The sequence below is a fragment of the Echinops telfairi genome, unplaced genomic scaffold (genome assembly GCF_000313985.2).
Source record: "Echinops telfairi isolate 266 unplaced genomic scaffold, ASM31398v2 ScPeMD7_1;HRSCAF=3_0, whole genome shotgun sequence".
Lineage (NCBI taxonomy): Eukaryota > Metazoa > Chordata > Mammalia > Afrosoricida > Tenrecidae > Echinops > Echinops telfairi.
Genome location: NW_022103896.1, coordinates 44,338,157 through 44,361,910, shown reverse-complemented (window position 1 = coordinate 44,361,910; position 23,754 = coordinate 44,338,157). Strand labels below are relative to the sequence as shown.

At 39.4% G+C, this 23,754-nt stretch overlaps 1 protein-coding gene and 1 non-coding gene across 7 annotated transcripts in view; one reads left to right on the top strand and one right to left on the bottom strand.

The window, feature by feature from the left end:
- Positions 1–23,754, top strand: part of ESRP1 (epithelial splicing regulatory protein 1) — a 54,715-nt gene that overhangs the window by 29,113 nt on the left and 1,848 nt on the right. For 2 of the 6 annotated variants that reach the window (XM_004697469.2, XM_004697470.3), the window contains exons 13-15: positions 2,354–2,522; positions 12,323–12,473; positions 18,067–18,176. In XM_004697469.2, the coding sequence (XP_004697526.1) occupies positions 2,354–2,522; positions 12,323–12,473; positions 18,067–18,141 (395 nt within the window). In that variant the 3' untranslated portion in view covers positions 18,142–18,176. The remainder of the gene's footprint in view (positions 1–2,353; positions 2,523–12,322; positions 12,474–18,066; positions 18,177–23,754) is intronic. The other 4 variants (XM_045285922.1, XM_045285926.1, XM_045285924.1 and 1 more) reach the window with 4 other exon arrangements.
- LOC115868766 lies at positions 13,880–14,084 on the bottom strand. The gene has a single exon (XR_004045761.1). It is a non-coding gene; the product is annotated as a small nucleolar RNA SNORA73 family (small nucleolar RNA).

Below are 23,754 nucleotides of genomic sequence, written 5' to 3'. Positions count from 1 at the left end.
CATCAGGCAAAGGGGGATTTCTTCATGGTGAACAATCCAAATTGTTGTGTAATAACCTTTATCCTTCCTTTACTTTCTTGCTCGCCCTCGAGGAAAATTGGTCTTTGTGGACTTCTTCCTCATTTAAAATTCAGTCGTTGTTGTTGTTTGTTTACTTGGGTTTTTTTGTTTTCAATCAGTTCCAAATTATACGCCCTAATATTAATGGTTGTGTTTTTTGTTGTTGGACTTTTCTCCATCAATGTGTGCTAAAATTCACTATAGTTGATTGCATCTTTCTCCAGAAACTGAAACGTAATTGCAACTTTGTATTAATCTCAAGGACTAATGCATTAAGGGGATGACCGATTATCATTCCCCTCGTGGAATGAGGTAAAGAAACGGCTGCGTTTGACGTTTCTGTCCCTTTGAAGGAACAGCTGCAGGCCAACTTCATTTTGCTAGCTCACTGCCTACCCTACTCCCTGGAACACAAGCGTAGTCACCCTTACATTTGAGAACGTACCAAATACTAGTAACCTGGTGTGTTTATTTGCAAGCCTCTTCTACCTTCCCCTGTTTTGATGCAAAACAGATTTAAACTTGTTTTGTGCTCTTAAGTTGATTCCAACTCTCAGTGGTCACTTACATGTCGGTGGATCTGCCCCTTAGATTCCATAGGCTGTGAGCTGAGTGACAGTCTTGCTGGCTATTTCCCTCAACGGTGGCTGGTGAATTCAAACAACTGACCTGTTGGGTAGCAGTGCTAATCACTTAATGATGGTGCCACCAGAATGTCTACAGTTTATTCGTACTAGAAATGTCTGTCTTCTTGGTGTGACATATTGTAGTTTAATGAATTCCATGGTGGTGGTATAAGCACTGACTTAGTTTATCTGTGCGGCTTATGTGCCTTAATCTGTCCTGTTTGCCCTCCTTTAAGGCCTGGAATCATAACTGTAAGAAATGTAGGTGTTGAACTTAACACAGCTTGGAGTCAGTCAGTAGCCTGGTCTTTGGTCTATTCACTCGTATTCAGTGTAGTGTTTGTTTTCCTCCAGAACATTCGATGGCTGGCATCTGATGTTGGCTGGCATCATTTGTATGATGGTAGAACGACATGCTGTAAGGATTCTAGGGGCTGAGTTTTTTGGAAGTAGGGCTGCCGCCAAGCCAGGTGCATTAATTATTTGCACCTCTGAGACTCCATGTATGTCCATAGAATTGCAGAACATGGTTAAAAGGGTTAAAGAAAGATAATTAGACTTCATTTTGGATCTTTTAAATATGACAAGGTTATGTCTGTGTGCCTGGTATTGAAAATATATGAGCTGGGGCTAGGTGTGAGAAGTACCGACAGACACTCCAAGCTCAGTAGACAATCCAGTTCTCCCCAGTTGAGTACAAACAGCCTGCATAATTGTCAACACCCCACATGCTTAAGTAAATGGCAAGCAGCTGGTCTGATGTGTGAGTTTCTGGCTCTTAAAAACTTGGAATAATCAGAAGGTAAAGAATATTTTTCCCCTTCATCCTGTTTGAGTAGCTTTTAAATCATCTGATCTTTTAGGAAGACTTACACATTATTTATTTGAGGCCATCGCCTAGATTGGATTTATATATATATATAGACTTGAAGCTCTAGGTAACTTTTAAAAGCTAATCTCTCAGTTGACTGTAGGGGTGAGGAACACACAGCTGATCTACCACCTGTCGATCCAGTCGCTTTGGGATGCTCTGTACTTTGCATCATACAGTACAGCTGACCCTTGAGCAACAGGTTTGAACTCTGGAGCCACTGAGTGGGAATTTTTTCTTTTTTAATATGTTAATGTTAAAAGAGTATTTTCATTTATCAGGGCAGGCCCCCCCCCACGGGAAACAACCCTAACCTCCTGTCCTGCATTGTTCAAGGGTCAGCTGTAGTCTGTAGTCATAATACCACCGAATGATGTTTTCCCATAACTTTTTCTTAGACAACTCTACTGCAAAGATAGATGACAAAAAGAAGTAGCAACATACTTTTCCCAAGTGAAGAAAACAAGATTTTAGTTTGAACTTTTATTAAAAGTTAGTCCCATATGTCTTTCCTCAAAGGGTTGCATGTGGTAACTGGCGTTCAGAAGTGCAGAAAAACAGCTGCGACAACCAAAGTGCCACAGAGACTTCAAGCTTGCATGCTAAGACCAGTTCTTTGGGTTGTTGGAGTATGGTTTGGGAGATTACCTCTTAGGGTTACCTGTATATGGCACGGGGTGATGTAAAGAACACTTTCTTTTAAATTTGTTTTAGACTAGTGGCCTCATGGCCTTAATGTTACATTTATGTTGGCTGATGAAAATGTGTCTCAAAGTCTCTCTTTTTGCTTATTTAGGCTTGTCTCCTCCCTCCTACACATTTCCAGCTCCTGCGGCAGTTATTCCCACTGAAGCTGCCATTTACCAGCCCTCTGTGCTTTTGAACCCACGAGCCCTCCAGCCCTCCACAGCCTACTATCCAGCAGGCACTCAGCTCTTCATGAATTACACAGCATACTACCCCAGGTTAGTCTCAGCAGGACAGAGACAAAGGGCTCCTTTTACAACCAGTGACTGTGCTCGCAAAAGAATATTTGTCTCTACGTGGAAAGTTAGCACGACAGTGAGTAGCTTCTGGTTGTTTCAAAACAGACTGACAAATAAGTTTTCTTTTTAAACTGTATACTGACAACGTAATCTTTTAGGTTGCCTATGTATACAACTTTCCATTTTTGTAATCTCTGTCATAGTCAGGCAATGGAATGTAAATGAATCACAAAATGAGAAATCCATGATGGGAATCATTTTAATTCACAGTAAATGAGCACATGTTGAATCTTTCTATAACCCCATCTAGAACTGGACTATTGACTACTTTCTGAGAGTACACATATTTCTAAATCTTTGGGGGTTGTGTGTGTGTGTGTGTACGTATGTACTGACCTTCAGAGGGGTAGAAGTATATAAAACGGAGAAGAATGCTGCGTCAGTGTGGGAGCTGAGAGAAGTTTTAGTTTCATTTCTTCTAACTGGGACAAGTCACTTAATTTTTCTGGCACTACAAGTATTTGTGGGAGCAGGAGGGCAGAGGGAAACTCCCTTCCAGCTCTGATTGCCTGTAATTCTAACTGGGTGTGTGAAGGGTCTTCAGAAACTTTGTGGGAAAATTACCATTGTCTTTTCACTGATCAAAAAAAATTTTTAAGTCCCAGCATATATCCTCTCTTTTAAAAATCTTCTGCCAATAAATGGGTTACTTTTGTAAAATCAGATATATGATATATACATATCGGATATAAAATATTTTTTTGATGTAACAAATACTGCTCAGAACTAAAATGAAGTAGGTACATATGGTTGGTATTCTGTTAGGTGGACTGAAACGCACCCATTCTTCCCTATCCTGGCTGTGTTTATTTATTTATTTGTTTGTTTTTTGTTGTTGTTTTGTTTTTTTAAATCAATTTATTGGGGCTCATAAAATTCATCACAATACATACATCAATTGTGTAAAGCACATCTATACATTTGTTGCCCTCATCATTCCCAAAATTCGCTTGCCTCTTGGGTTCCCGGAATCAGCTCATTTTCCCTTTTTTTGATGTTTTTCCGGATTATAAATTAAGAAATATACTTAATTTATTGAAATGCACATAAAATTACAACAAATTTACAATGCACACATGCTAGATTTTCAAGACATGTAAAATATGTTATCCTTGTACTGTCTGTCCTTAATCATTGCAGTATGTTAAAGTCAATTTCAGAAGTTCTTAACAAGCATAATGGAAGCATTTACAAAGAGTAAAAGAAATGAAATCATGCTTGCCAGAAGTCCTACGTTGTGTACAGTTCTTCATGTTCTATATATTTTTTCTGTGTCCAAATTTCCATTTAATTTTTTTTTTCTTTTAAAAAAAATCATTTTATTAGGGGCTCATATGACTCTTACCACAATCCATACATACATCAATTGTGTAAAGCACATTTGTGCATTCATTGCCCTCATCATTCTCAAAACATTTGCACTCCACAAAGCCCCCAGCATCAGGTCCTCATTTTTTTCCCCTCCCTCTCCGCTCCCCCCTCCATCATGAGCCCTTGATAATTTTTTTTTTTTTATCATTTTATTAGGGGCTCATACAACTGTTATCCCACTCCATACACACATCAATTGTGTAAAGCGCATTTGTACATCGTTTCTCAACTGGCTGTGTTTAATTGTGTTTCCTGCCACCACTAACTTGAGTTTTCCAGCACTGAGCAAGAACTCTGGGGGAATCACGGGAGCTTGTAGTCACTGAATTACTTTCTGTGGGTTTCGCTAGAAAACTTCAAAACATTCTTTAGCACTATAGGAAAATTATTTTCTGTTCTTGGGGGAAAGTCATCTGAGTCAGTCGGCTGGTGGTGGTTTATAGACTCAGAGCACTGGTAACTTCCCGGTTGAGTGTTGTGTCGGGCTGCAATCCCCAATCTGTTGCCTTCCTTGGACCCTAGCACAATTACTTGCCTGGGGGTGTGTTCTGGTTAGAAGGAAGTCCTGTGTCTGCATGTCTTACATCATCAGAATGTCAGGAGTAGACTGCACTGTTACTCTGATGGCTGGGTGCAGTTCTCATGCCCATGGTGCACTTGGGCAGAGTATCTGATTTCAACAGACCTGCTAGCCGAGCTCTGTTAGATGCAGAAATCTTTTAGAAAGTTTCTCAGCACGATGAAATGGGAGTCTCAGTTTTGAAGGCCCCAATGTAGAAGGAACTGGCATTCTTGGTTTATTATAGTGTCTATATTTGGACCCTGATTGTAGGTGGATTTTTTTTTGTACTAGAAATTTAAAAATTTATGTGCCCATTGCTATTACAATGCTTCTATAGGACACTCATAAAAGTGGAAATTGTGAATTGAAGGACCATGTGTATTATATTTAAGTTAATAAACCTAGATTTCCTCATATCGTGTTTAATTATTTTGTTTACATTTCCTAATTCATGAGTGTTCTATGCTCCAATCTATACCGCTAAGCAGTATTTTAAAATAGTCAAATATACTGATCGCTTTTGCAAAAAACCAGGAATGTATACAACAGGACATGATTATGGGATATTTGAGGCTATTGAAATTCTGTCATTGACATTAATTTCTCAATGTTAGCAAAGCGAATATAATTTGGTTATTAGGAAAATTGTGGAACACTATACACTAGCATAAAAAGGGGTATTAATGAGAAGTTCAGGAATTTTGAGTGTCTCACTTTAAATACAGCTTCTATCATTTAATTTAGTTTACCTTAAAATTAATTCTGTGTGTTAACTTAAAAACATTAAAATACTAATTAGCAGGTTTCTAAAAGCTTACCCTTACCCTCTCAAAAAACTGAGATTTTTGACTTGCTGGATTTTACTCTTGTTGAGCAAACCTTTACTGAGCACCTTCTGTGTCTTTGGAGTAAGGTTTAACATAGAGGAGCTGATAGAATTTACTGCCATGTAAAATATTCCTGACTTTCAAAAGAGTTCTGAAACTGCGAAGCATTGTCTTTATTGTCATCTCTAATAGTATGTTTAAAATCCTAGAGGAAATCTGAGAATGTAAGAATTTCATTTTAAGGACATAGATTACTTGGGGAGAATTTAGAGTCACATATGAATCCAAAAATTACCTTTTACTTTATTGTTAATGAGTTTTTAGAAACGTAACATGAATTTGAAACATGTTAAAAAGCAATGAAATAAAAGCACAAGGTTTTGTATTTTCTTTGCCCCTTGTAAGAAGATAAGTTATTCAATATCCTATAGCTTAGCCCTAATAAGTTAGGGTCATCTTAGGCGAGGGGGTAGGGAAGGCTTGGCGGTCTTGAGTGAATCCTTATTTGGCTGCCCGGGTAAAATGGTGATGGTGGACAAATGCCTTCCTAGAGGTAATTCTTTGCACCTAAGCAGGAAGGCATTTTACAGTGTCTGGTTTTGTTGTGTACAGTTAGCTGTGTTGTGTGCTGGAACACCTTACAATCAGACTAGAAGAATACTAAATCTCTTTACAAGAGGTTTACAATTTCTGTTTTGACACCTTGCCACATTTTAAAAATGTTTTTATTGAGGGAATTGTATGTTTGCATGCAGTTGTGAGAATGATAATGAGACCGTTTGTACGCTTTGCTCAGTTTATCCCATGGGTAAGATTGGCCACTTGTTTACTTTTTAAATTTTCTTTTTGATGGTCTTTTGATCAGATAAAAAAATAAACATAAAAAAGATTTAAAGGGTTTTGGTTTTTTTTGTCATTTGCAACCTAAATATTTACAGCCAAAAAAGCAAACAGGAATTTGGCGTCTAATGAAATGACACCAGGCTATGGTGGGACCAAGAATCACTCACTGGTGGTGGATGGGAATGGTGGATTCTCAGGCTTTTCTACCTGGATGACACAAGCCAGAGAAATTACCAGATTTCCACTACTCATCAGTAAGAATTCGGTGAGCTTTCATAGAGGCAATAGTCCTGTGCGAGCTAAAGACTTTATTCATATAGTGAGCAGTTGAGGAATTTAAGTTTTAAATATGCTTATAATTATTTGAAACATGACATAAAAATGATCAAATGCAGTGGGCTCCAAAATAGTCACTTAGTCAATTACTGATAAAAATTAGTTTTCATTTGTAGGTCTGTTATTTAACATTTTTCTTAGGAATTTGAAATCCTCTATAACTAATATAACTTAGTCCTGTTTGACGGGTGACTCTCATTTATACTTTTTAGAGGATACGTAAAAAATTCTGTGCTTGGATTCCTTATCTTTTTCTGAGCCATGATAAGTTTTATGTTGTCCGTATTTCTGTGTTGACAGAAAATCCATACGTTCTTTGAAACTACTCCTGTGTTTAAAGTTTTCTCTTTGGTTCTATAACAAAGCCTTCCTTAATTTTTTTAAACTACATAGGATGTGATAAAAAGTTTTCTGATAACTCAGTATTGCATTTCCCATGAGAAGTTGTAAATATCCCAGAAAGTAACTAATTAATATGAACTAAAGTCAACTTTAATTAATTGAAAGCTTTTCTATTTATGTTTTCTTAAATTGTTTTGAGAGTAAAATTTGCATACCATAAAACCTACATGAGTGTGCTGCCATTAAGGAAGACCAATATTTGAATATTTCCGTTTCTTGAAAAACTTGTGCTCTTTCGTAGAAACACCCAAACCCTCGCCCTTCTGCCGTTTTTGCGGTCTCTTTCTTCCACCCTTGAGCAGCCAACAATCTACGTGTTTAATTTCGTCTCTTCTGGATAGTTCATATAAATAGAGTCATATGTCATCTTCTGTGACTAGATTTTATTTTCTCCTATTAACATATTTCTGGTTTTTGGCCCTAAGGTAGCATCCTGCTATGAACAATTGTGAATGTACAAGTTATTTTGTGTAAATATGTAATTTCAGTGGTCTTGGAAGCAGCAATCAAGAAAGCAAGTGATGAATTGTTTTGAGACAAATCAGCTGCAACAAGACCTATTTAAAGTTTTAAAGAGGGCAGGCAAAACTCTGAGGACATAGGTGTGCCTGGCGGAAGCCTTGGCGTTTTCAGTCACCTTTTATGCATTTGAAAGCTAGACAATAAGGAAGACCCGAGAAGAATTGAGTTCATCTGAATGGTGGTGATGGAGGAGAGTAGTATTGAAAGTACCCCCAAAAAGAAAGTACGCCACAATGCCAGAATTAGTTTTCTTTTTTTGAAGGAAGTATTAGGTAGCTTAGCTTAGGGGCTGGGGCGTCCATTACACGTGCTCAGAATGCTCCTTAGAAGCCAGGTTGGTGAGATGTACTTTTTGTACTTATCAGCAAAGACCAGTCCCTGGTAAAGGGACATAAGGACTTCATGCTTGGTAGAAGGTTCAGGGGAAAAGTGGACCCTTGAGGTGATGAGATGTCGCAGTGGCTGCAACCAAGGGCTCAAATATAACAATTGGAAGGATGGTACAGGATTAGGCAGTGCTTTGATCTATGAGTCCGGACCAATTTGACAGCAGCTAGCAATATCTGGAGGAGCCCTGGTGGTGTCGTGGTTACACATTGGACTGCTAACCACAAGGCCAGCGGTTTGAAACCACCAGCCAGTTCCATGGGGCTGAAAGATGGGGCTTTCTACTCCCCTCAAGAGTTACAGTCTAGGAGACTCGTAGGAGCAGTTCTACCCAGTTGCAGAGCGTCACTGTGAGTCAGTATTGACTGGATGGCAGTGAGTTTTATTTTGTTTTTAATAATACCCAGAGCCCTGGTGGGTTACGTGTGGGACTGCTAGCCACAAACTCAGTTTGAAACCACCGGCCACTCCTTGGGTGAAGGACGAAACTTCTGAATCTAGTAAAGACCTATAGTTCCAGAAAACCACAAGACAGTTCTACTCTGTCTTACAGGGTCGCTGTGAATCAGCGTTGACTTCATGGTAATGAACTTGAGCACAGTGACACCCTTTGAAGGGAACTGCTGGGTCATGTGACTTTCACCGATGGCATCACCATTTTAGATCTGCAACAATGAACAACATTATCCGTTTCTCCACTTTAATTGGTGGTGATGGTTTTTGTTGTTTGTATTTCCTTAGTGACTGGTGGTGATTTATGTGCTTTGGGCTATCTTTTATTTGTGGAGAAATTAATATTCAGGTCTTTTTTTCATATTATAATTAGATGGTCTATTATTACGTTGGAAATGTTCTTTGTATATTCTAGAGCCAAGTCCTTTACCAGATAATTTGCAGATATTTTATCTCTTCCTGTAGGTTGCCTTTTCAACCAGTAAAAGGGTTAAATGTCCTTACAAGCACAAAAGCTTTTCATTTTTATGAAGTTCAGTTCATTTTTTCTTATTCGTTGATGTTGTCTGTAACACAAAGTTATGACAATTTCCTTCTAAATTTTGTGTCATTTTAGCTCTGTACTAGGGTGTTTGATCCAATTTGAGTGAAGGATTTTGTATTAGGTGAAGCAGTGGCTTAAATTGGTTGTTTGTGTTATCTGGTTTTCCCAGCACTGTGTATTGAAAGCTATTCTTCATATAATTGTCTTGACAGCCTTGTTGACAATCAATTAACCTCAATTTTAATAGTTTATTTGTGGACTTAATTTTATCCTGTTGGTTTATCAAGTCTACCCTCAATGCCAATGCTGAAATTTCTTGATTACTGTAACTGTGTACCAAGTTTTAAAAGTTGAAAAGTGTGTTTTATTCTTTTCTAAGAGAATTTTGGCTATCTTGGCTAATTTGTTTCCATGTAAGTTTTTTTTAAAGCCAGCTTGAATTTCGGTAGTGGTTGCATTTCGTTTATACATGAATTTGGGGGTGTTACCATTTTAAGAAGTGGTACCATTCCATAGAAGTGGTCTATTTTCCCACTTATATAGATCCTTTATCTCCCTTAATGATATTTTACAGCTTTCACTGTATACATTTTTTAAAAATCATTTTATTGGGGGCTCCTACACCTCTTATAAGAATCCATACATCAATTGTATCAAGCACATTTGTACATGTGTTGCCATCGCTTCCAAGATATTTTCCTTCTACTTGAACCCTTGGTATCAGCGCCTCCTTTTTCCCCTCCTTCCCCCCTCCTATCCTCCTGGTGAATCCTTGATAATTTAGAAATTTTATTTTCATATTTTACACCGTTCGCTGTCTCCCTTAACCTATGCACTGCATAAATCTTAACTTTTAATACGTCTTTTAAAAATGTATCCCTAACTATTATTTTCCTTTTCCGATGGTTCATTTCTAATGTTTAGAAATGCAATTGATTTTTGTGTATTGGTCTTGTAACCTATAACCATACAAAACTCATTTAGTACTCTTAGTAGCTTTGGCAGTAAATTCCTTTTGATATTCTGCATAAAAAGAATTCCTATTGACAACAAAATGGTTTTTGCCTCTGACCTGTCCTGTATTAAGGCACTCACTCGTGCTGATCTCACTATCTCGATGGTGAAAGATCTGCTGTATTTTCCCTATGGTGCCTTCTGCACAACCGTAATAGTCATTGCAGAAATTAACAATGGGAATCCAGGTTGTGTTGTATTTAAGCCTCATCTAAATAGTTTCTATTATTGAATAGTTTCTATAATTGGCATAGCCTTGTATTGCTACTTGGACTTTTTATTGTGCCATTATTGTATTTTAGTTGCATTTTAAAGGTACTTGAGTTTGGACATTTGGCTTATAGGAAATCTTTTAAGCAAGATGGATAGAATCCTTGAATGTTAGTCTAGCCATGAAACTAAGTTTTATATTCTGGAATTGACCTGATTTTCTATCTAATACGGACATTTTTAGTATCCAGTATTGAAGTATATGGGGAGTTAGTATGTGAGGCTCTCGAAGCTATATTTGACTCAGTACTTGGCATTTGATAGGAGTAAATACGGTGTTTGAATGGCAGTTGTGATGGGAGAAGGCATTGAGAAATAGGAGTAGTTGTGTTCTGGCTTGATGAAGAGCTAACTGGTTGTGCAATGTTTGGGAAAGTAATTATATTGTTTCTGCCTCGTTAGAAGGAGGAGGGGTGGCTGACCCAAAGTCCTGGCATTCTGCTCTTGCTGTGCTCCTTAAGCTGATGTTCTGCTTTAAAGGGTGGCTTTTTATTTTTTAATGTAGTCATTTGGAGATCTTTACAACAGATTGATACATTAAGTTCACTCTCGAGTTTCTGGTTTTAAATTAATTGACATGGCACCTCTGGGTCTTAAAGAGTTGTCATATTGCCCCCTGTGACTCTCGTGTGCAAACAGTTGATGGTTACTGCTCTGGAGCCTGAAACAGCATCCAGACTTTTGGAATAATTAAGTGGTTTGGCAGTTATGGACATGGAAAGAGAGAGGACATAACTGGTGGCACTTTATAGTACAGGAATTCTTTTAATATGTTAAATAATTGAATCTTAACAGCCAACCTGTGAAACATACAGCTCACTGACATCAATTCGATTCCGACTCAGAGTGACCTTATAGGACAAGATAGAAGTAACTGCCTCTGAAGGTTTCTGAGACTAACTTCAGGCCAGTAGAAAGCCTCATATTTCTCCTGTTGAGCAGCTGGTGGTTTCAAACTGCTGACCTTGCAGTTATCAACCCAATGCACAACCACAAGAGTACCAGGGCTCCATGAAACAAGTTTGGAAGGTGTTATTATCTCTGGTAACAAATAAAGAAGTTGAAGTTCAGAGACATTGACTCATTCAAGGTGTGCTAGTATGAAGCCGTGGTTGGGCTATCAGGCACCTCTGGTACCTTTTCTATTAATCCCTCAGATAGGATTGTGTGTGAAAGATTACAGAAGGTTTTTCGTTCCTTGTTTTGGAAATGGAACATTTACCTACTTAGAAATATAAATAAGGCTGAATGTCTAAAACAAAGGGTCTGTATTACCCCTTAAACTAATGTATAGCATGCAGCTTGTTTTTATTCCTGTTTGTGCATTGTTTTTCCTCGGAAGGACACGAGCATCAGTTGCAGTGGTGGAAACCAGAATGGATAGGGGTCACAGGTAAAACTGGTTGTGTAGTTAGTTGTGATCATAGTTAGTCTCTCCTTGTCATGATTATTTATTTTGAATTATTTCTAACCTCTCTTTTCAGTTAGGTCTTATTAAATTATTGATCATGGGCCCTGTCTCAGATACTTTGCTTTGATGCAGGGTGGTCTTACTATTTCTTGTGAAATGCGTTTGTGTGTGTATGTAGTAAGACAGTTGATCTTTTGGGAAGAATCACTTCAGAAATGTTCGGTGCCTCTGGCTGTGGTTTCTATTAGCCCTTTGTATTCTTGCTTTTTCATGCCCATAGAATTCCTGATATCTATCTGTTAATCATCAATGAGCTGGGATTTGACAGGGTGCTTTGTGGTTGAGTGGCTGTGATAGTTTAATTCTTTCCTTCCTCTTTGTTTATCTTTCTTTTTTTTTCCTTTTTTTTTTCCGAAAACCAGATCCTTGAGGCAGCCTTGTACTTAGCTCTGCTTTAACATCTAATTTTCAACTTTGGCGTTTGTGGAAATAAGAACCGGAGGCACTAAGGTGTTTTTACTTGTCTCGGTACAGCAACTACCATAGTTTTGACACATAACATGCGTATGTAGATAGCATGCACTGAAAACTACCATGTTGAGAGTGTTTACAAAAAACTGTAACATACACACGTTGTTTGGATAGAAATTCGGTAGCTCTAGAAAGCGTGGAAAAGATTACCTTGAGAAAGTCTGTTTCCCTAAGTAACTAATGTTTTTAGAGTGAATATTCAACATTGTCATTCCTATTGGTTTACTGTGCTTTCTCTCCCTTTAGCCCCCCAGGTTCGCCTAATAGTCTTGGCTACTTCCCTACAGCTGCTAATCTTAGCGGGGTCCCTCCGCAGCCTGGCACGGTGGTCAGAATGCAGGGCCTGGCCTACAATACTGGAGTTAAGGAAATTCTTAACTTCTTCCAAGGTTACCAGGTCAGTAGCTTGAAGAAGGGGAGAAAAAAAACCACAACCCAGTGACCTTCTTCCTTCAGTTGGTTTGTCTGGAGAATGGAGCCAGGAAAGAAGTGAGAGTCTTTGAACGCTGTGTGTGCACATTCGGTTGGATTTGCTTATGGAGGCCATGCCAGGGGAGGCGCGTGTGTGAATGTTCATCTGTGACAAGACAGGGCTCGCTTGCTTTCTGTTACCTCAGTTCTTCCAACTCACGTCTGTCGGTGCGTCTTTGGAAAATGGAGTGAGTGTGTTAAAGCGCATCATAGCCCATAGCAGTCCGTTTTGGATCTTCTCTTTTTAATTACAGGATTGGCTGCAAAGGTGTTTTCCTCAAAAACGACTATGCTCGGTCACTAAAAAGTACATAAACACTCCACTTCATTTATTCTTAGAACAAATATTCATGAAAACATTTTAAAAGTGAATGAGGCTTCTGTTTAAATCATAAAAATAACATCAACTAAACTAACCCACAGCCATTGATTCACTTCTGATTCACAGCGACCCTTGTCTCTTTAGAGAGGCGGACAGCCTCCCTCTCTTCCTCGCAGCAGCTGGTGGGTTTGAACAGGACTGCCCTCGCCCAATTAGCATCCCCAGGGCTCCATCTGGTGGCTCCACAGGGCACTCATATCTCTCTGCAATGATCTGTGTTTGTCAAGGCATTGTTTTCTGGCTTAACCCTTTCATGACCAGTTTATTTTCTACCCTTTTTTGTTTGTTCAACACCATGTGTTTTCATCAGTAGAAGACATGCTGAATCGAGGAAAATTTCCAAAATTTTGTTATGAAATGTGGATATCGATACATATGGGATCACATGTTTCCCTCTGGACTCACTGTACCTTCTAGACAGTTCAGGGACCTGTGTGTATGATATTTGCACAAATGTGGAATCATTGTGAGAAAGACGGCTTCCAACAATTCACAGAAACTTGGGAATAGAAGACATATCTCCCACTCAAAAAGTCCAAAGAGAAAAGTTTTGCAAGAATCACACCTCTAGGATGATAACCATAACCCCCAAGGAGAAAAAGCAAGGGGCTATTCTATGCCTTGGGGAATCATAAGGGGTTTCTTGGAAAAATTATTTTACAGTGAAAAAAAATCTCTTCACACTTCAAATCTCATAGTTACAGGCAACCTGAACTCCTTATAATGCTTCACAACCACAAGCTTGCAGTCTGTCTTTCCTGCCTGTAGCGATAACAAAACCTATTGTCATGGAGTCCACTTGACTCGTAGCTACCCCCAGAAAGGCAGAGTAGAACTGCCCTGTTTCCAGGGCAAAAGGTCTTTTTTTTTTTTTTTCCTTTATTTTTTTGTGAACAAATCTAACTAACTCATCATGGAATAGAACCTAGACTCAGAGGGGTGCATCAGAGGGCTGTGTCCTGCATGGTTTGTCTCCTCAGTCATTGTCCACGGGACTCTGAGAAGCTGTAGGAATATGCAGGCGCAGGCTCCAGGCCCGGCTTCATCTCCGACGTTGTGGAAAAGGACTGTACATCACGGGGCGCCGAGCCCTGTGCTCCTCCAAAGGGCAAAAGATCTTATTGGAAGCCAATATTCACATTTTTTCTCCTTCAAAGCAAGCGGGGCCTTTGAGACCCTCTCCTCCTGGAACAGACTTTGCTCAAGCCTTTAGAGTTGAGAAACTGCTCTAGGCGTGTAACATAGCTTTTGTGTACTTGCAGGACAGACAGTACAATCCCATAAAGGTGGTATCTGCTGACACGGTTTCACTATTACAGGGACTTTACCAGCTTGGCATCCATGAATCCTGGGGGATTGTCATCTCAGCTAAGATGATCCCAGTGCTGAGGTTATGTGCCCCCAAACCTTTCAATTGTCTGTCTGGTTTTTGTTTTTTTGAGAAACGCTAACAAGAAAATATTTTAGTTAAACTACAGAAACAATGGTTATGGTACAGAATGTTCATAAGTGAAAAAGATACACCATGTTGCAAGTGCTTACAAAGTTACATTTGTTTTCTTAACATTTAAGGTCATACATGAAGATGATTGGGTTTAACATTTGGGAGAGCGGGGTGAGAAGGGGGGAAAACGTGCATTTATCATCAGCTAAATGTGCTCACTGGATGCTGTATTTATGTGCTAGGCCTGGTCCTAATTCTTTCTAACAAAAAGGGATATTTTGTGAGAAATCTCTGACTGATAATAACCGTACAAAATGGACCAGAAGCCATCTTTTTTTTTTTAATTACTGATGGTTATAGTGCATTCTAAAGATCCCGGACAGTGTTGTGGGCTGCACGTTCGACTGCTAACCGCAAGATCAGCAGTTTGAAACCACCAGTGGCTCCTGGGGAGAAAGATGAGGCTTTCTATTTCCATAAAGATTTACAGGCTCAGAAACCACAGGGACACGGGCATATAGGGCAGGTGTGAGTTTGAGTTGACTCTGGCAGTGAGAGAGTTTCGTAAAGAAAGGGTCATGTTCAATGTCCCCATCTCCTCACCCCCATCAGTATGTCTTGGCTCTTCTCTAACAATTGTGCGCCTGTCAGAGCCTTTGAGGGAATAGACAGCTGCTTCCCAAAGTTGGTGTCTGCATCGCTGAAATCATTAGAGGAAAGAGTGGGAACTTTTGCGGAAAACTATTCTAAAAACAGTTAATCTCGGGGAGAAAATCTTTTTTTTTTTTTCCTTCAGACAAAAGGAAGTCTCAGGCGTTAGTGGCCAGCTCAAGTTTTCTTTTAAGGTTGTTTGAATTTGTCACTGTTGAACTTGTAAAATCACACTGAAGAGACTGAAGTGGTTTTACACACATTGAGAATGGATTGGAACAAAACTGCTCCCTCTAAGAAGTGTGTCGTGGCTATTTTTTGTCGTAATTTATTTTAACTGAAGCAACTAATAGTAATTCTTCCTAGATTTATAAGTGAAAAGTTGATATACACCTCAAAATTGATGTAATATAACATCTCTTTATAGCTATTTATCTTTTTAGTAATTTCTGGAAAAGCATTTAAGATCAGAGTAGGGTTACCAGTATAACTTGAAATATACATTGAACATGGCATTTGGCTTTGTTTTTAAAATGCTTAAAATTTATTTACCAAATCAATATGTTAGGATTATCTAGAAACTTAAGTGATCTTAGATAATTCAGGATATCAAATTATTTTGATATTTCCTTGAAGCAATTTGGGTATTACAGGTGTTGAGAATTACAAATTCAAAATCCTTCACATCACTGCGGTTAGCCGTCATTAGGGGTCTGTGCTTCCTCTGTTATTTCCTATAAGGTCAGTCAGTCAAGTCGTAGCCATTTGGTATCTGGGAGCACTCCAGATTCGCTGTGGATTTGTCTTAAGATTGAACAATCACTTGTTTTGTTTTAAAAACACTCCCTCTCCCCACCCAGTGTCTGTTACTCTTACAGTGTTTATCACTGACTCCTAAGGGAAGGTGTAGCTTTGTTTTCTAGCAACTTGTGACAGATATTTTAATATAAATTATAATTTAAGAAATACCTGCGTAATATGGTTGATTGAAACAGAAAATATATAATGTGATTAATTATATGTGCCCTTTGGTGGATGAAATACAGTTAAATATAATCTTTGAGTGGTTGTTCCTCCTGCCCTTAGCAGAAATCCTTTAGTAAAATACTCCAACCTTGCGTTTTTAATATTTCATTTTCTGGGTAAAGCCAAAAAATAATAGGGCTTTATAGGAAGATAATTTTGATGGTTTACAGCAAGATGTCGTCAAATCTACACTCTTATAAATGTGCCTGGATTGTGCCCATTTTCATAAATGCAACAATAGATGATAGAATACAGTCTATTTGAATGCTGTGATCATAACTTTTGGAGGATTGGCAGAATTCTCTAATAAAACTATCTGGTGCTCGATTTAGAAACATAAGTGCACCAATAGGATGAGTAGCAGATTGTGTGGACAAACTATGAAAATAGCTCCAGGAGGGGGGTTACTGTGGTCACTAGGATAACTTGTGTGCATGTTATAAGCTGATAAGTCCCTTATTTTGAGATGAGTTTTCAGGTAATGTAACAAGTCTAACTCTGCCGCCCTCTCTGTCAGTGGCTTCGCATGTTCAGTCATCAGTGGCAGTTTTTGCTGCTCAAAGAAATGACTTTCATCAGTGTTCATTTAGACTACTTTTTTTTTTAAATCATTTTATTGGGAGCTCATACAACTCTTATCACAATCTATACATACATCAGTTGTATAAATCACATTTGTACATTCGTTACCCTTGTCATTCTCAAAACATTTGCTTTCTACTTAAGCCCCTGGCATCAGCTCCTCATTTTCCCCCTCCCTGCCTGCTCCCCCCTCCCTCATGAACCCTTGATAATTTATAAATTATTATTTTGTCATATCTTGCCCTGTCCGTTGTCTCCCTTCACCCACTTTTCTGTTGTCTGTCCCCCAGGGAGGAGGTTATATGTAGATCCTTATAATCGGTTCCCCCTCTCTAACCCACCCTCCTAGTATCGCTACCCTCACCACTGGTCCTGAAGGGATCATCCGTCCTGGATTCCCTGTATTTCCAGTTCCTATCTGTACCAGTGCACATGATGGTCTAGCCAGATTTGTAAGGTAGAATTGGGATCATGATAGTGGGGGGGGGGGGGAAGCATTTAGAAACTAGAGGAAAGTTGTGTGTTTCATCATTGCTACACTGCACCCTGACTGGCTCAGCTCTTCCCTGCGTCCCTTCCATAAGGGGATGTCCAGTTGCCTACAGATGGGCTTTGGGTCCCCACTCTGCACTCCCCCTCATTCACAATGATATGATTTTTTGTTCTTTGATGCCTGATAAATCATCCCTTCGACACCTCATGATCACACAGGCTGGTGTGCGTCTATGTGGTTTTTGTTGCTTCCGAGGTAGATGGCCGCTTGTTTACCTTCAAGCCTTTAAGACCCCAGAAGCTATATCTTTTGATAGCCGAGCATCATTAGCTTTGTTCACCACATTTGCTTATGTCCCCGCTTTGTCTTCAGCAATCATGTTGGGAAGGTGAGCATCATGGAATGCCAGTTTAATAGAACAAAGTATTCTTGCATTGAGGGAGTACTTGAGTCGAGGCCCAATGTTGGACTTCTTAATAACTAAGATTTCTGCTCACTGTCTTATTTGGATCTCTAGATTACTTTACAGAATTTATCCATTCATATTTCAAATTCACTGAGTTGTTTGGAGATCATTAGGTATCGAGCTTCTTGTATAATGTTTTGCAAATAGTTGGTGTTCGAATTTTTACTATCCATTGTATCTATAGTTTGCTGCTTAGCTCTACTGTGAAACACCTGGAGTGTTTGGTTCCATGAGTTGCTGTGATTTGATGCTCTGTTTTCATTCAGGTGGAGTTCATGGTATTTAGATGTGTTAAGTATGGCATGATAAAGGAAGGCTGGGGATGATCAGTTAGGACTGGGCTCTTACAGTCTTGTTTCCTCTAGTCCAAATGCCGTATAATACTGTTGGTAAATCTCCTCAGTTGAAATACTAACCATCCATAGTGACTGCGTTGTCCCTCTTTTGATCCTGTTCATTTTAACTTGCATTTTAGTATGCAACCGAGGATGGACTTGTACACACAAGTGACCGGGCCAGGACTCTACCCAAAGAGTGGGTTTGTATTTAAGGGCCCCAGCAGTTAGACCAGCCTCAGAAAAGAAGGTAAGGCTGTATGATGATGTAAACAGTTAAGCTAAAAAGACCCCAGTCTGGAGTCTGCACGTGCCTCCGCCGCCAGGTGGCGGTTTGAGTCTTATTTCTTGTGTTAGACATGAAGGCAGTCATACTCCGGTTCTTTTCCAGGACAGACCAGTCTTTGGTCCTTTACCAAAGGTGTACTGCACACAGAACCGTTTTGAGTTTTAAGCAGCACAAAGGAACAACCACCAATTTAAAAAAGAAATGAAGGCAGTCGTCTAAGTTGAGAGTATTTACTCAACACTTACCGACGAGAGTTACGTGTTATTTTGCAGTAAAAACTGCCAAAAAATAAATAATTAACTGCAAGGGAAAACTTGCCTGTGTGGAAACCATGTGCTCTGTTACCTGTGAGAAATATACAGACTTGGATATACTTTAAGGGCTTGGCTTCATTCAAACAACTGTGAGATTTTTGCTCCACATCTTTTCTGTCTTCTAAAACTAAATCTGGAGGGGATGTTACCTTGATATGGTTCTTTGTAAGTAAATATTTGGTTTACTCTTAATCTACCATCATTTATGAATGGATAATGGAATTCTGTGTCAGGGGGCTTGTTCAGCGAATCCGGTGGTTGATATCGTCATCTTCTGGGGGTGGGCGGGGATTGGTCCCCTGGCGTGTCATTTTCAAACTTTACTGTTTCGATGCCTTTGGGGCTTTGTGTAGGATTCAATCACATAGACTTGGGATGAGGTTGTCGATAGCCTTTCACCCTTGAGAAGTGGTCTTGGGTTTGCAGCTCCTCATCCTGAACATGTGTAAACTGAAGTTCTGTTTTAAATGGTTCTCCAAGGAGGTGGAAATGGAAGCCAAGGTTCTCTGCTGTGTTCTGTGACATTTCAGGATGTTTGAGCGGCCAGTGCGCACTCGGCCCAATATGTTGCAACAGAACAGTCTTTGGTGTTTTCACAGTGGTGAGAGGAAGCACATTATTCTAGCCTGTTGATCGCTTTTTTGTTTTTTTGTCCTTCCAAGTCATCTCTGTGACGCCTGTGAAATAGATATGTGCCCCTTTAGCCATCAGCGTATTGGATAGGACATGACTGGGCATACAGAACTGTTGATGGCGGCACACTTGAGCCTCTCAGCCATTCTACCCTCTGCTTTTATATTCAGGCCCTGGTAGTGACCCGACTTTATCAGATGTTTTGTCAAGATTCAGAAAATGTTTGTCTTTCTTTTCATCTTTAATAAAGCCCGGTTAATTTGTCTTTACATTAAGAATTTTTAAAACTTCATGTAAGCACTGTGAAGTTTTGGGGATAAATGATCTCATCTTGACCTTGGGAATAAACATTGGAAGAGCCCTGTGTGCACGTTGTGATGAGGCTTGAATATATTATTTGAGTTCAGAGATAATCAATTCCACCACTCAGGAATAACCGTGGGGAATATTTTCTTTCCATTTCTTTCAGTGTGCCTTTAATTTTGGATGTTTATTTTCACATGATCTTTTATTATGACATTTATGGTTGTGAAGAAGGGGGGGGCAGGTCCTTCTACTTAAAATGTTTTCTAGGAGCCATCAGATCTGATCTATTAATAATCAGTTAATGACTTGATAATCCTTTACGGAGTACTTTGCATCTTGCAGGCTTCTGGTTTGGGTTCGGCCCTGTGGCGTGGTGGCTTCATCTGTGACATAAATGTCTATATGCAGAATCTCTTTTTTCCTTATTCAAACTTCCTTAGCTAACCGTGGTAGAGGATTAATGGGGTTGTTACTTAAAATACACAAATGCTTTTTCAAACCCTTGGGAACAGAATGCATAATTAAAACCTGGAGAAAGTAAGAGCTCAGTGATTGGTATCTGTGCCTGGCACCTTCTTCGTTTGCACTCACTGCAACATAAAACACCACTGATGAGACCTCTCTCCTGGTTTCTTCCTTTTCTTCTACCTCATCCTTCCCTGTCTCCCCTTTTGTCCTCCTACACTTTCCCCTCCTCGTCTCCTTTCTTCCTCATTTGCCCTTCTTCTGCCTCTTGAGCTTCCTTTACCACCACCTGCTTGTTCTGTTATTCCGCATACCGATAACAAATTTATTAGCAGCAGCCATCTTTTATGCCAGTTGAGTGATTCATGTTCTTCAAAATAGTCTTGAACCCACATGGTCAGTTCTCAAGCCTCACAAAACTCCTATGAGGTGTCAGGACAGGTGACTGGGACAGATAGGGAAATGAAATTCAAAATGGTTACTGCGGCACTTTTCACAAAATCATCGTGGTAATAACCAGACTGACAGACCCAGCCAGGACTGACGGCTTCAGTCTTGACCCTCTTATCCAATAAGAGCATGGCAGAGGACAAATATTTGTTGGGTGTAACAAAGTGCGCTCACTGCGGGTAAAAGATCAGATGTTGGGGGGCGGGGGGTGGGGGTGGATGAACTGATCCCAAGGGCTCAAGTCAAAAGAAAATGTTTTGAAATATGATGGCAGCGTATCTACATATGTGCTTGAAAAATGATGTATATGTGGATTGTGATAAGAGCACCCAATAAAATGACTTTTTAAAAAGAAAATGATCACTTGATATCATAGACTGTGGCAAGGCTTGGTAAGAACACGTCGTTTGGCCTTCTTGTAGCCTTGATCCCATCAACATAAAGGATACTCATGGGGGCCCAGGGTGTTTATTATTGCCAAGAAACCACTGTAGGCGTGCGTCTTTTTTGTCATAAAAGACCCACCCACAGAGAGCTCATGAGTTCTTAGGGTAGCCCAAAGCACCCCCGTGGGAAAACGATTCCTGGCTGGCCTGAAAAGATGTTTCTACAGGTAGCTGACGGGATTTGTTCTCACTTAGCATAGGCCCTTCAGAGGCATTGTCAGCTGAGAGATTTTAATTTGTCAACAGGCGCTTACACTATTAACAGGTCACATTTCCCTGCCCTGAAAAATAGGTGTGACGTCACATGGCATCTCCCTGGCCCCTTCAGAATTGATTAGCATGATGACTGTGAACAAGTCGTTCAGACTATACAGTTCCGTATAAATGCACTAACAATTAGGTTATTATGATTACAATGCCCATAGGTGCAAAATTACTTGGTAATGAAAACCGATGCATTGTTGAGATTTTGCGTGTTCCATTACAGTCCCTATTTGTTACCTCATCTAGGGTACCATGTGGCACTCAGTGGCCTCTGGTCCCTTTTAGTTTCTTGGTCTTTCCTTGATTTGCATGACCTTGACTGTTTTGAGGCATGAGAACTTTTGTAAGGTGTCCTTTAATCTGGATTTGTTTGCTGTGTTTATCATGGCTCTGTTTGTGCAACAGGGTGTCTTGTGTCGTCACTTGCTATTTGGGGGTACATGATGTCAATGCTTACTGGTGACACTGTGAAGACTTGGTTTCTTCACTATAATTTGCTTTTTGACTCGTGCCTACCTGTGACATACTCCCCTTGTCTTTTTTAAGCCACTTTTCATCCTTTGAAATAAATATAATTGAGTGTGTCCCTTCTCCTGATGTTTATTGTACCATTCACCTCAATTTGAAGGGACAAATTCATTGTCCGGTTGATTCGCGTTTTTGGGAAACGGACTGCCGCAGCTTTCTGCTGCCAGAGCAGCTAGCTACACGCTTTCACCAAAAACCAATGCCACGACAGATACGCACGTGAATTTCTCAGTCGTTGATTGGACATGAATATAAACAATCTGGTTCTGTCTGTGCCCTTTATATACATTTTTGCATTGCAAACAACATACCCCCAAAAGTAATGTTTTATTTGCTTTTCATAAAAGCCAGCATCAATATTGGGTATTTCTGGGGGCTTTTTAATGTGTTAAGTCTGTGTAGTTGACATTTAGAGGGTATTGTTGAATACAGAAATCGGGATTCATAGGTAGAAAAATCGGACTTCTATGTGGATTAAAAATTATATTGGAGGGGTGATTTCTGATTTTTATACTATTTTTTATTTTGATTTTCTTCCACTGGCTGGTATTTGATTCTGACCAAAACTTTCATTTAATAGGTATTCTGGGTCAAGAAATGGCTCACTCTTAAAATTAAACATTCTCTTTCATTCTCTTCCCTTCCAAGTCCTATTTATAGTAATAGGTAAGAACAGCTAAGTAAATTAATATTCTTAATTTAAATGAAAAAGATGATCAAAGTTGCTTTGGTTGAAGAATGAGGCTTTTTAAATCTGCATCTATACAGGAGAAGCTGTTTCTTCAGTCATTGTGGCTTTTCAGAAAAGTAATCATCAAAATTATTTATAAAAAGTAAACTATTAAGACCACTGATCAGAATTTCAGGCTTTCCAAGGGGCTAAAGGTTTCCTTCACAGCAGACTGCTAGTTGGTGAAATCCAGATATCTGAAAAAAATTTTCCTTTGTATATATAATGCTGGTGACAATTTCCATGCAAATAAGACATTTTAACAGATAGCTGTACTGAAAAGTAGGGCAAATTTTGTGAATGTTTGCAATTCTTAGCTTTCCAAAGTGCCTGTATATACTAATTTGATATTCTACAGCTAAAGAGGAAGAAGAAATATTTTCCCCTTCAGAGATCTTTTTTGGCTATCAGCTAAGAGCCTGTATTTTTAGGGCTGACACTAAAATTCCATAGGGTTATAAAAAAAAAGAAAGTTCATCTTATTTTCATCTAGCCTTTTTCATACTTTAATGAAATACAGAATTGCAACGTTTGCACCTTCCTAAGTGGATTTATATACTGAACCGGAGTGCGCCAAGTGGAATTCATTAAGTCTGTTAACAGATCCAGGACTGATGAACTTGGCTGCCGCCGCTAAGCATTCAGTGTGTTGACTTCACTCTTAGCCAATCTCCCCCCATGAGGAACTTCGATCAAGGAGCATCAGAACTTCTCCAGATTCCATAGGGAGAAGAACCAAGACAACCATGGTGTGGGTGTTGTGGAGATCACACATACCTCTGACCAGTTTACCAAATCTGGTATCATGTGTCTGCTTCTGGCCGGGCCCGATGGATTACAGTGGCCGTGCAGACCATGCTCAAGAGTTGTGTGGTTGAGAAAGAGCTGAGCTCAGTTGTGATCACTATGTAAGCCACATTTTCAAAATACTAATCTATGAAGAACCTGTATTTTAGTGTTTTCCATTAAATACCTGATTCCAAATATACCTCAATTTTAGAATTTCCAGTATTGAAAGCGAGTCTTGACCATAATTTCAGACCATCTGCTTTTATCTTCAATGCAGTGTTTCAAAGTTTTTGTAATGTGTCTGCGTCAAATAGCATACTGGAGCCAACCTATCAGAGTTCAATCTTGAGTCTGCCGAGGACTAGCTTCAATCACTCTGCTTCCGTTTTCCTGTCTAAAATGGTTACAAACAGCCCGGTAGAGCAGATGTGGTTGTCAGCATGAAGTCATTTGTTGGAACCACTCCCTGCCTCTTACTGCTTGTTAGTGATTCAAATATTGGTTTATTTGTTGTTGTTTCTTCTAAGTGGGGGAGAAATTATTTGGTGTGTCTCTTTGAATTTAAGTCTAAACATCTCCTTCACTGTCTTAGTTACTTTAATAATAGTACTAAA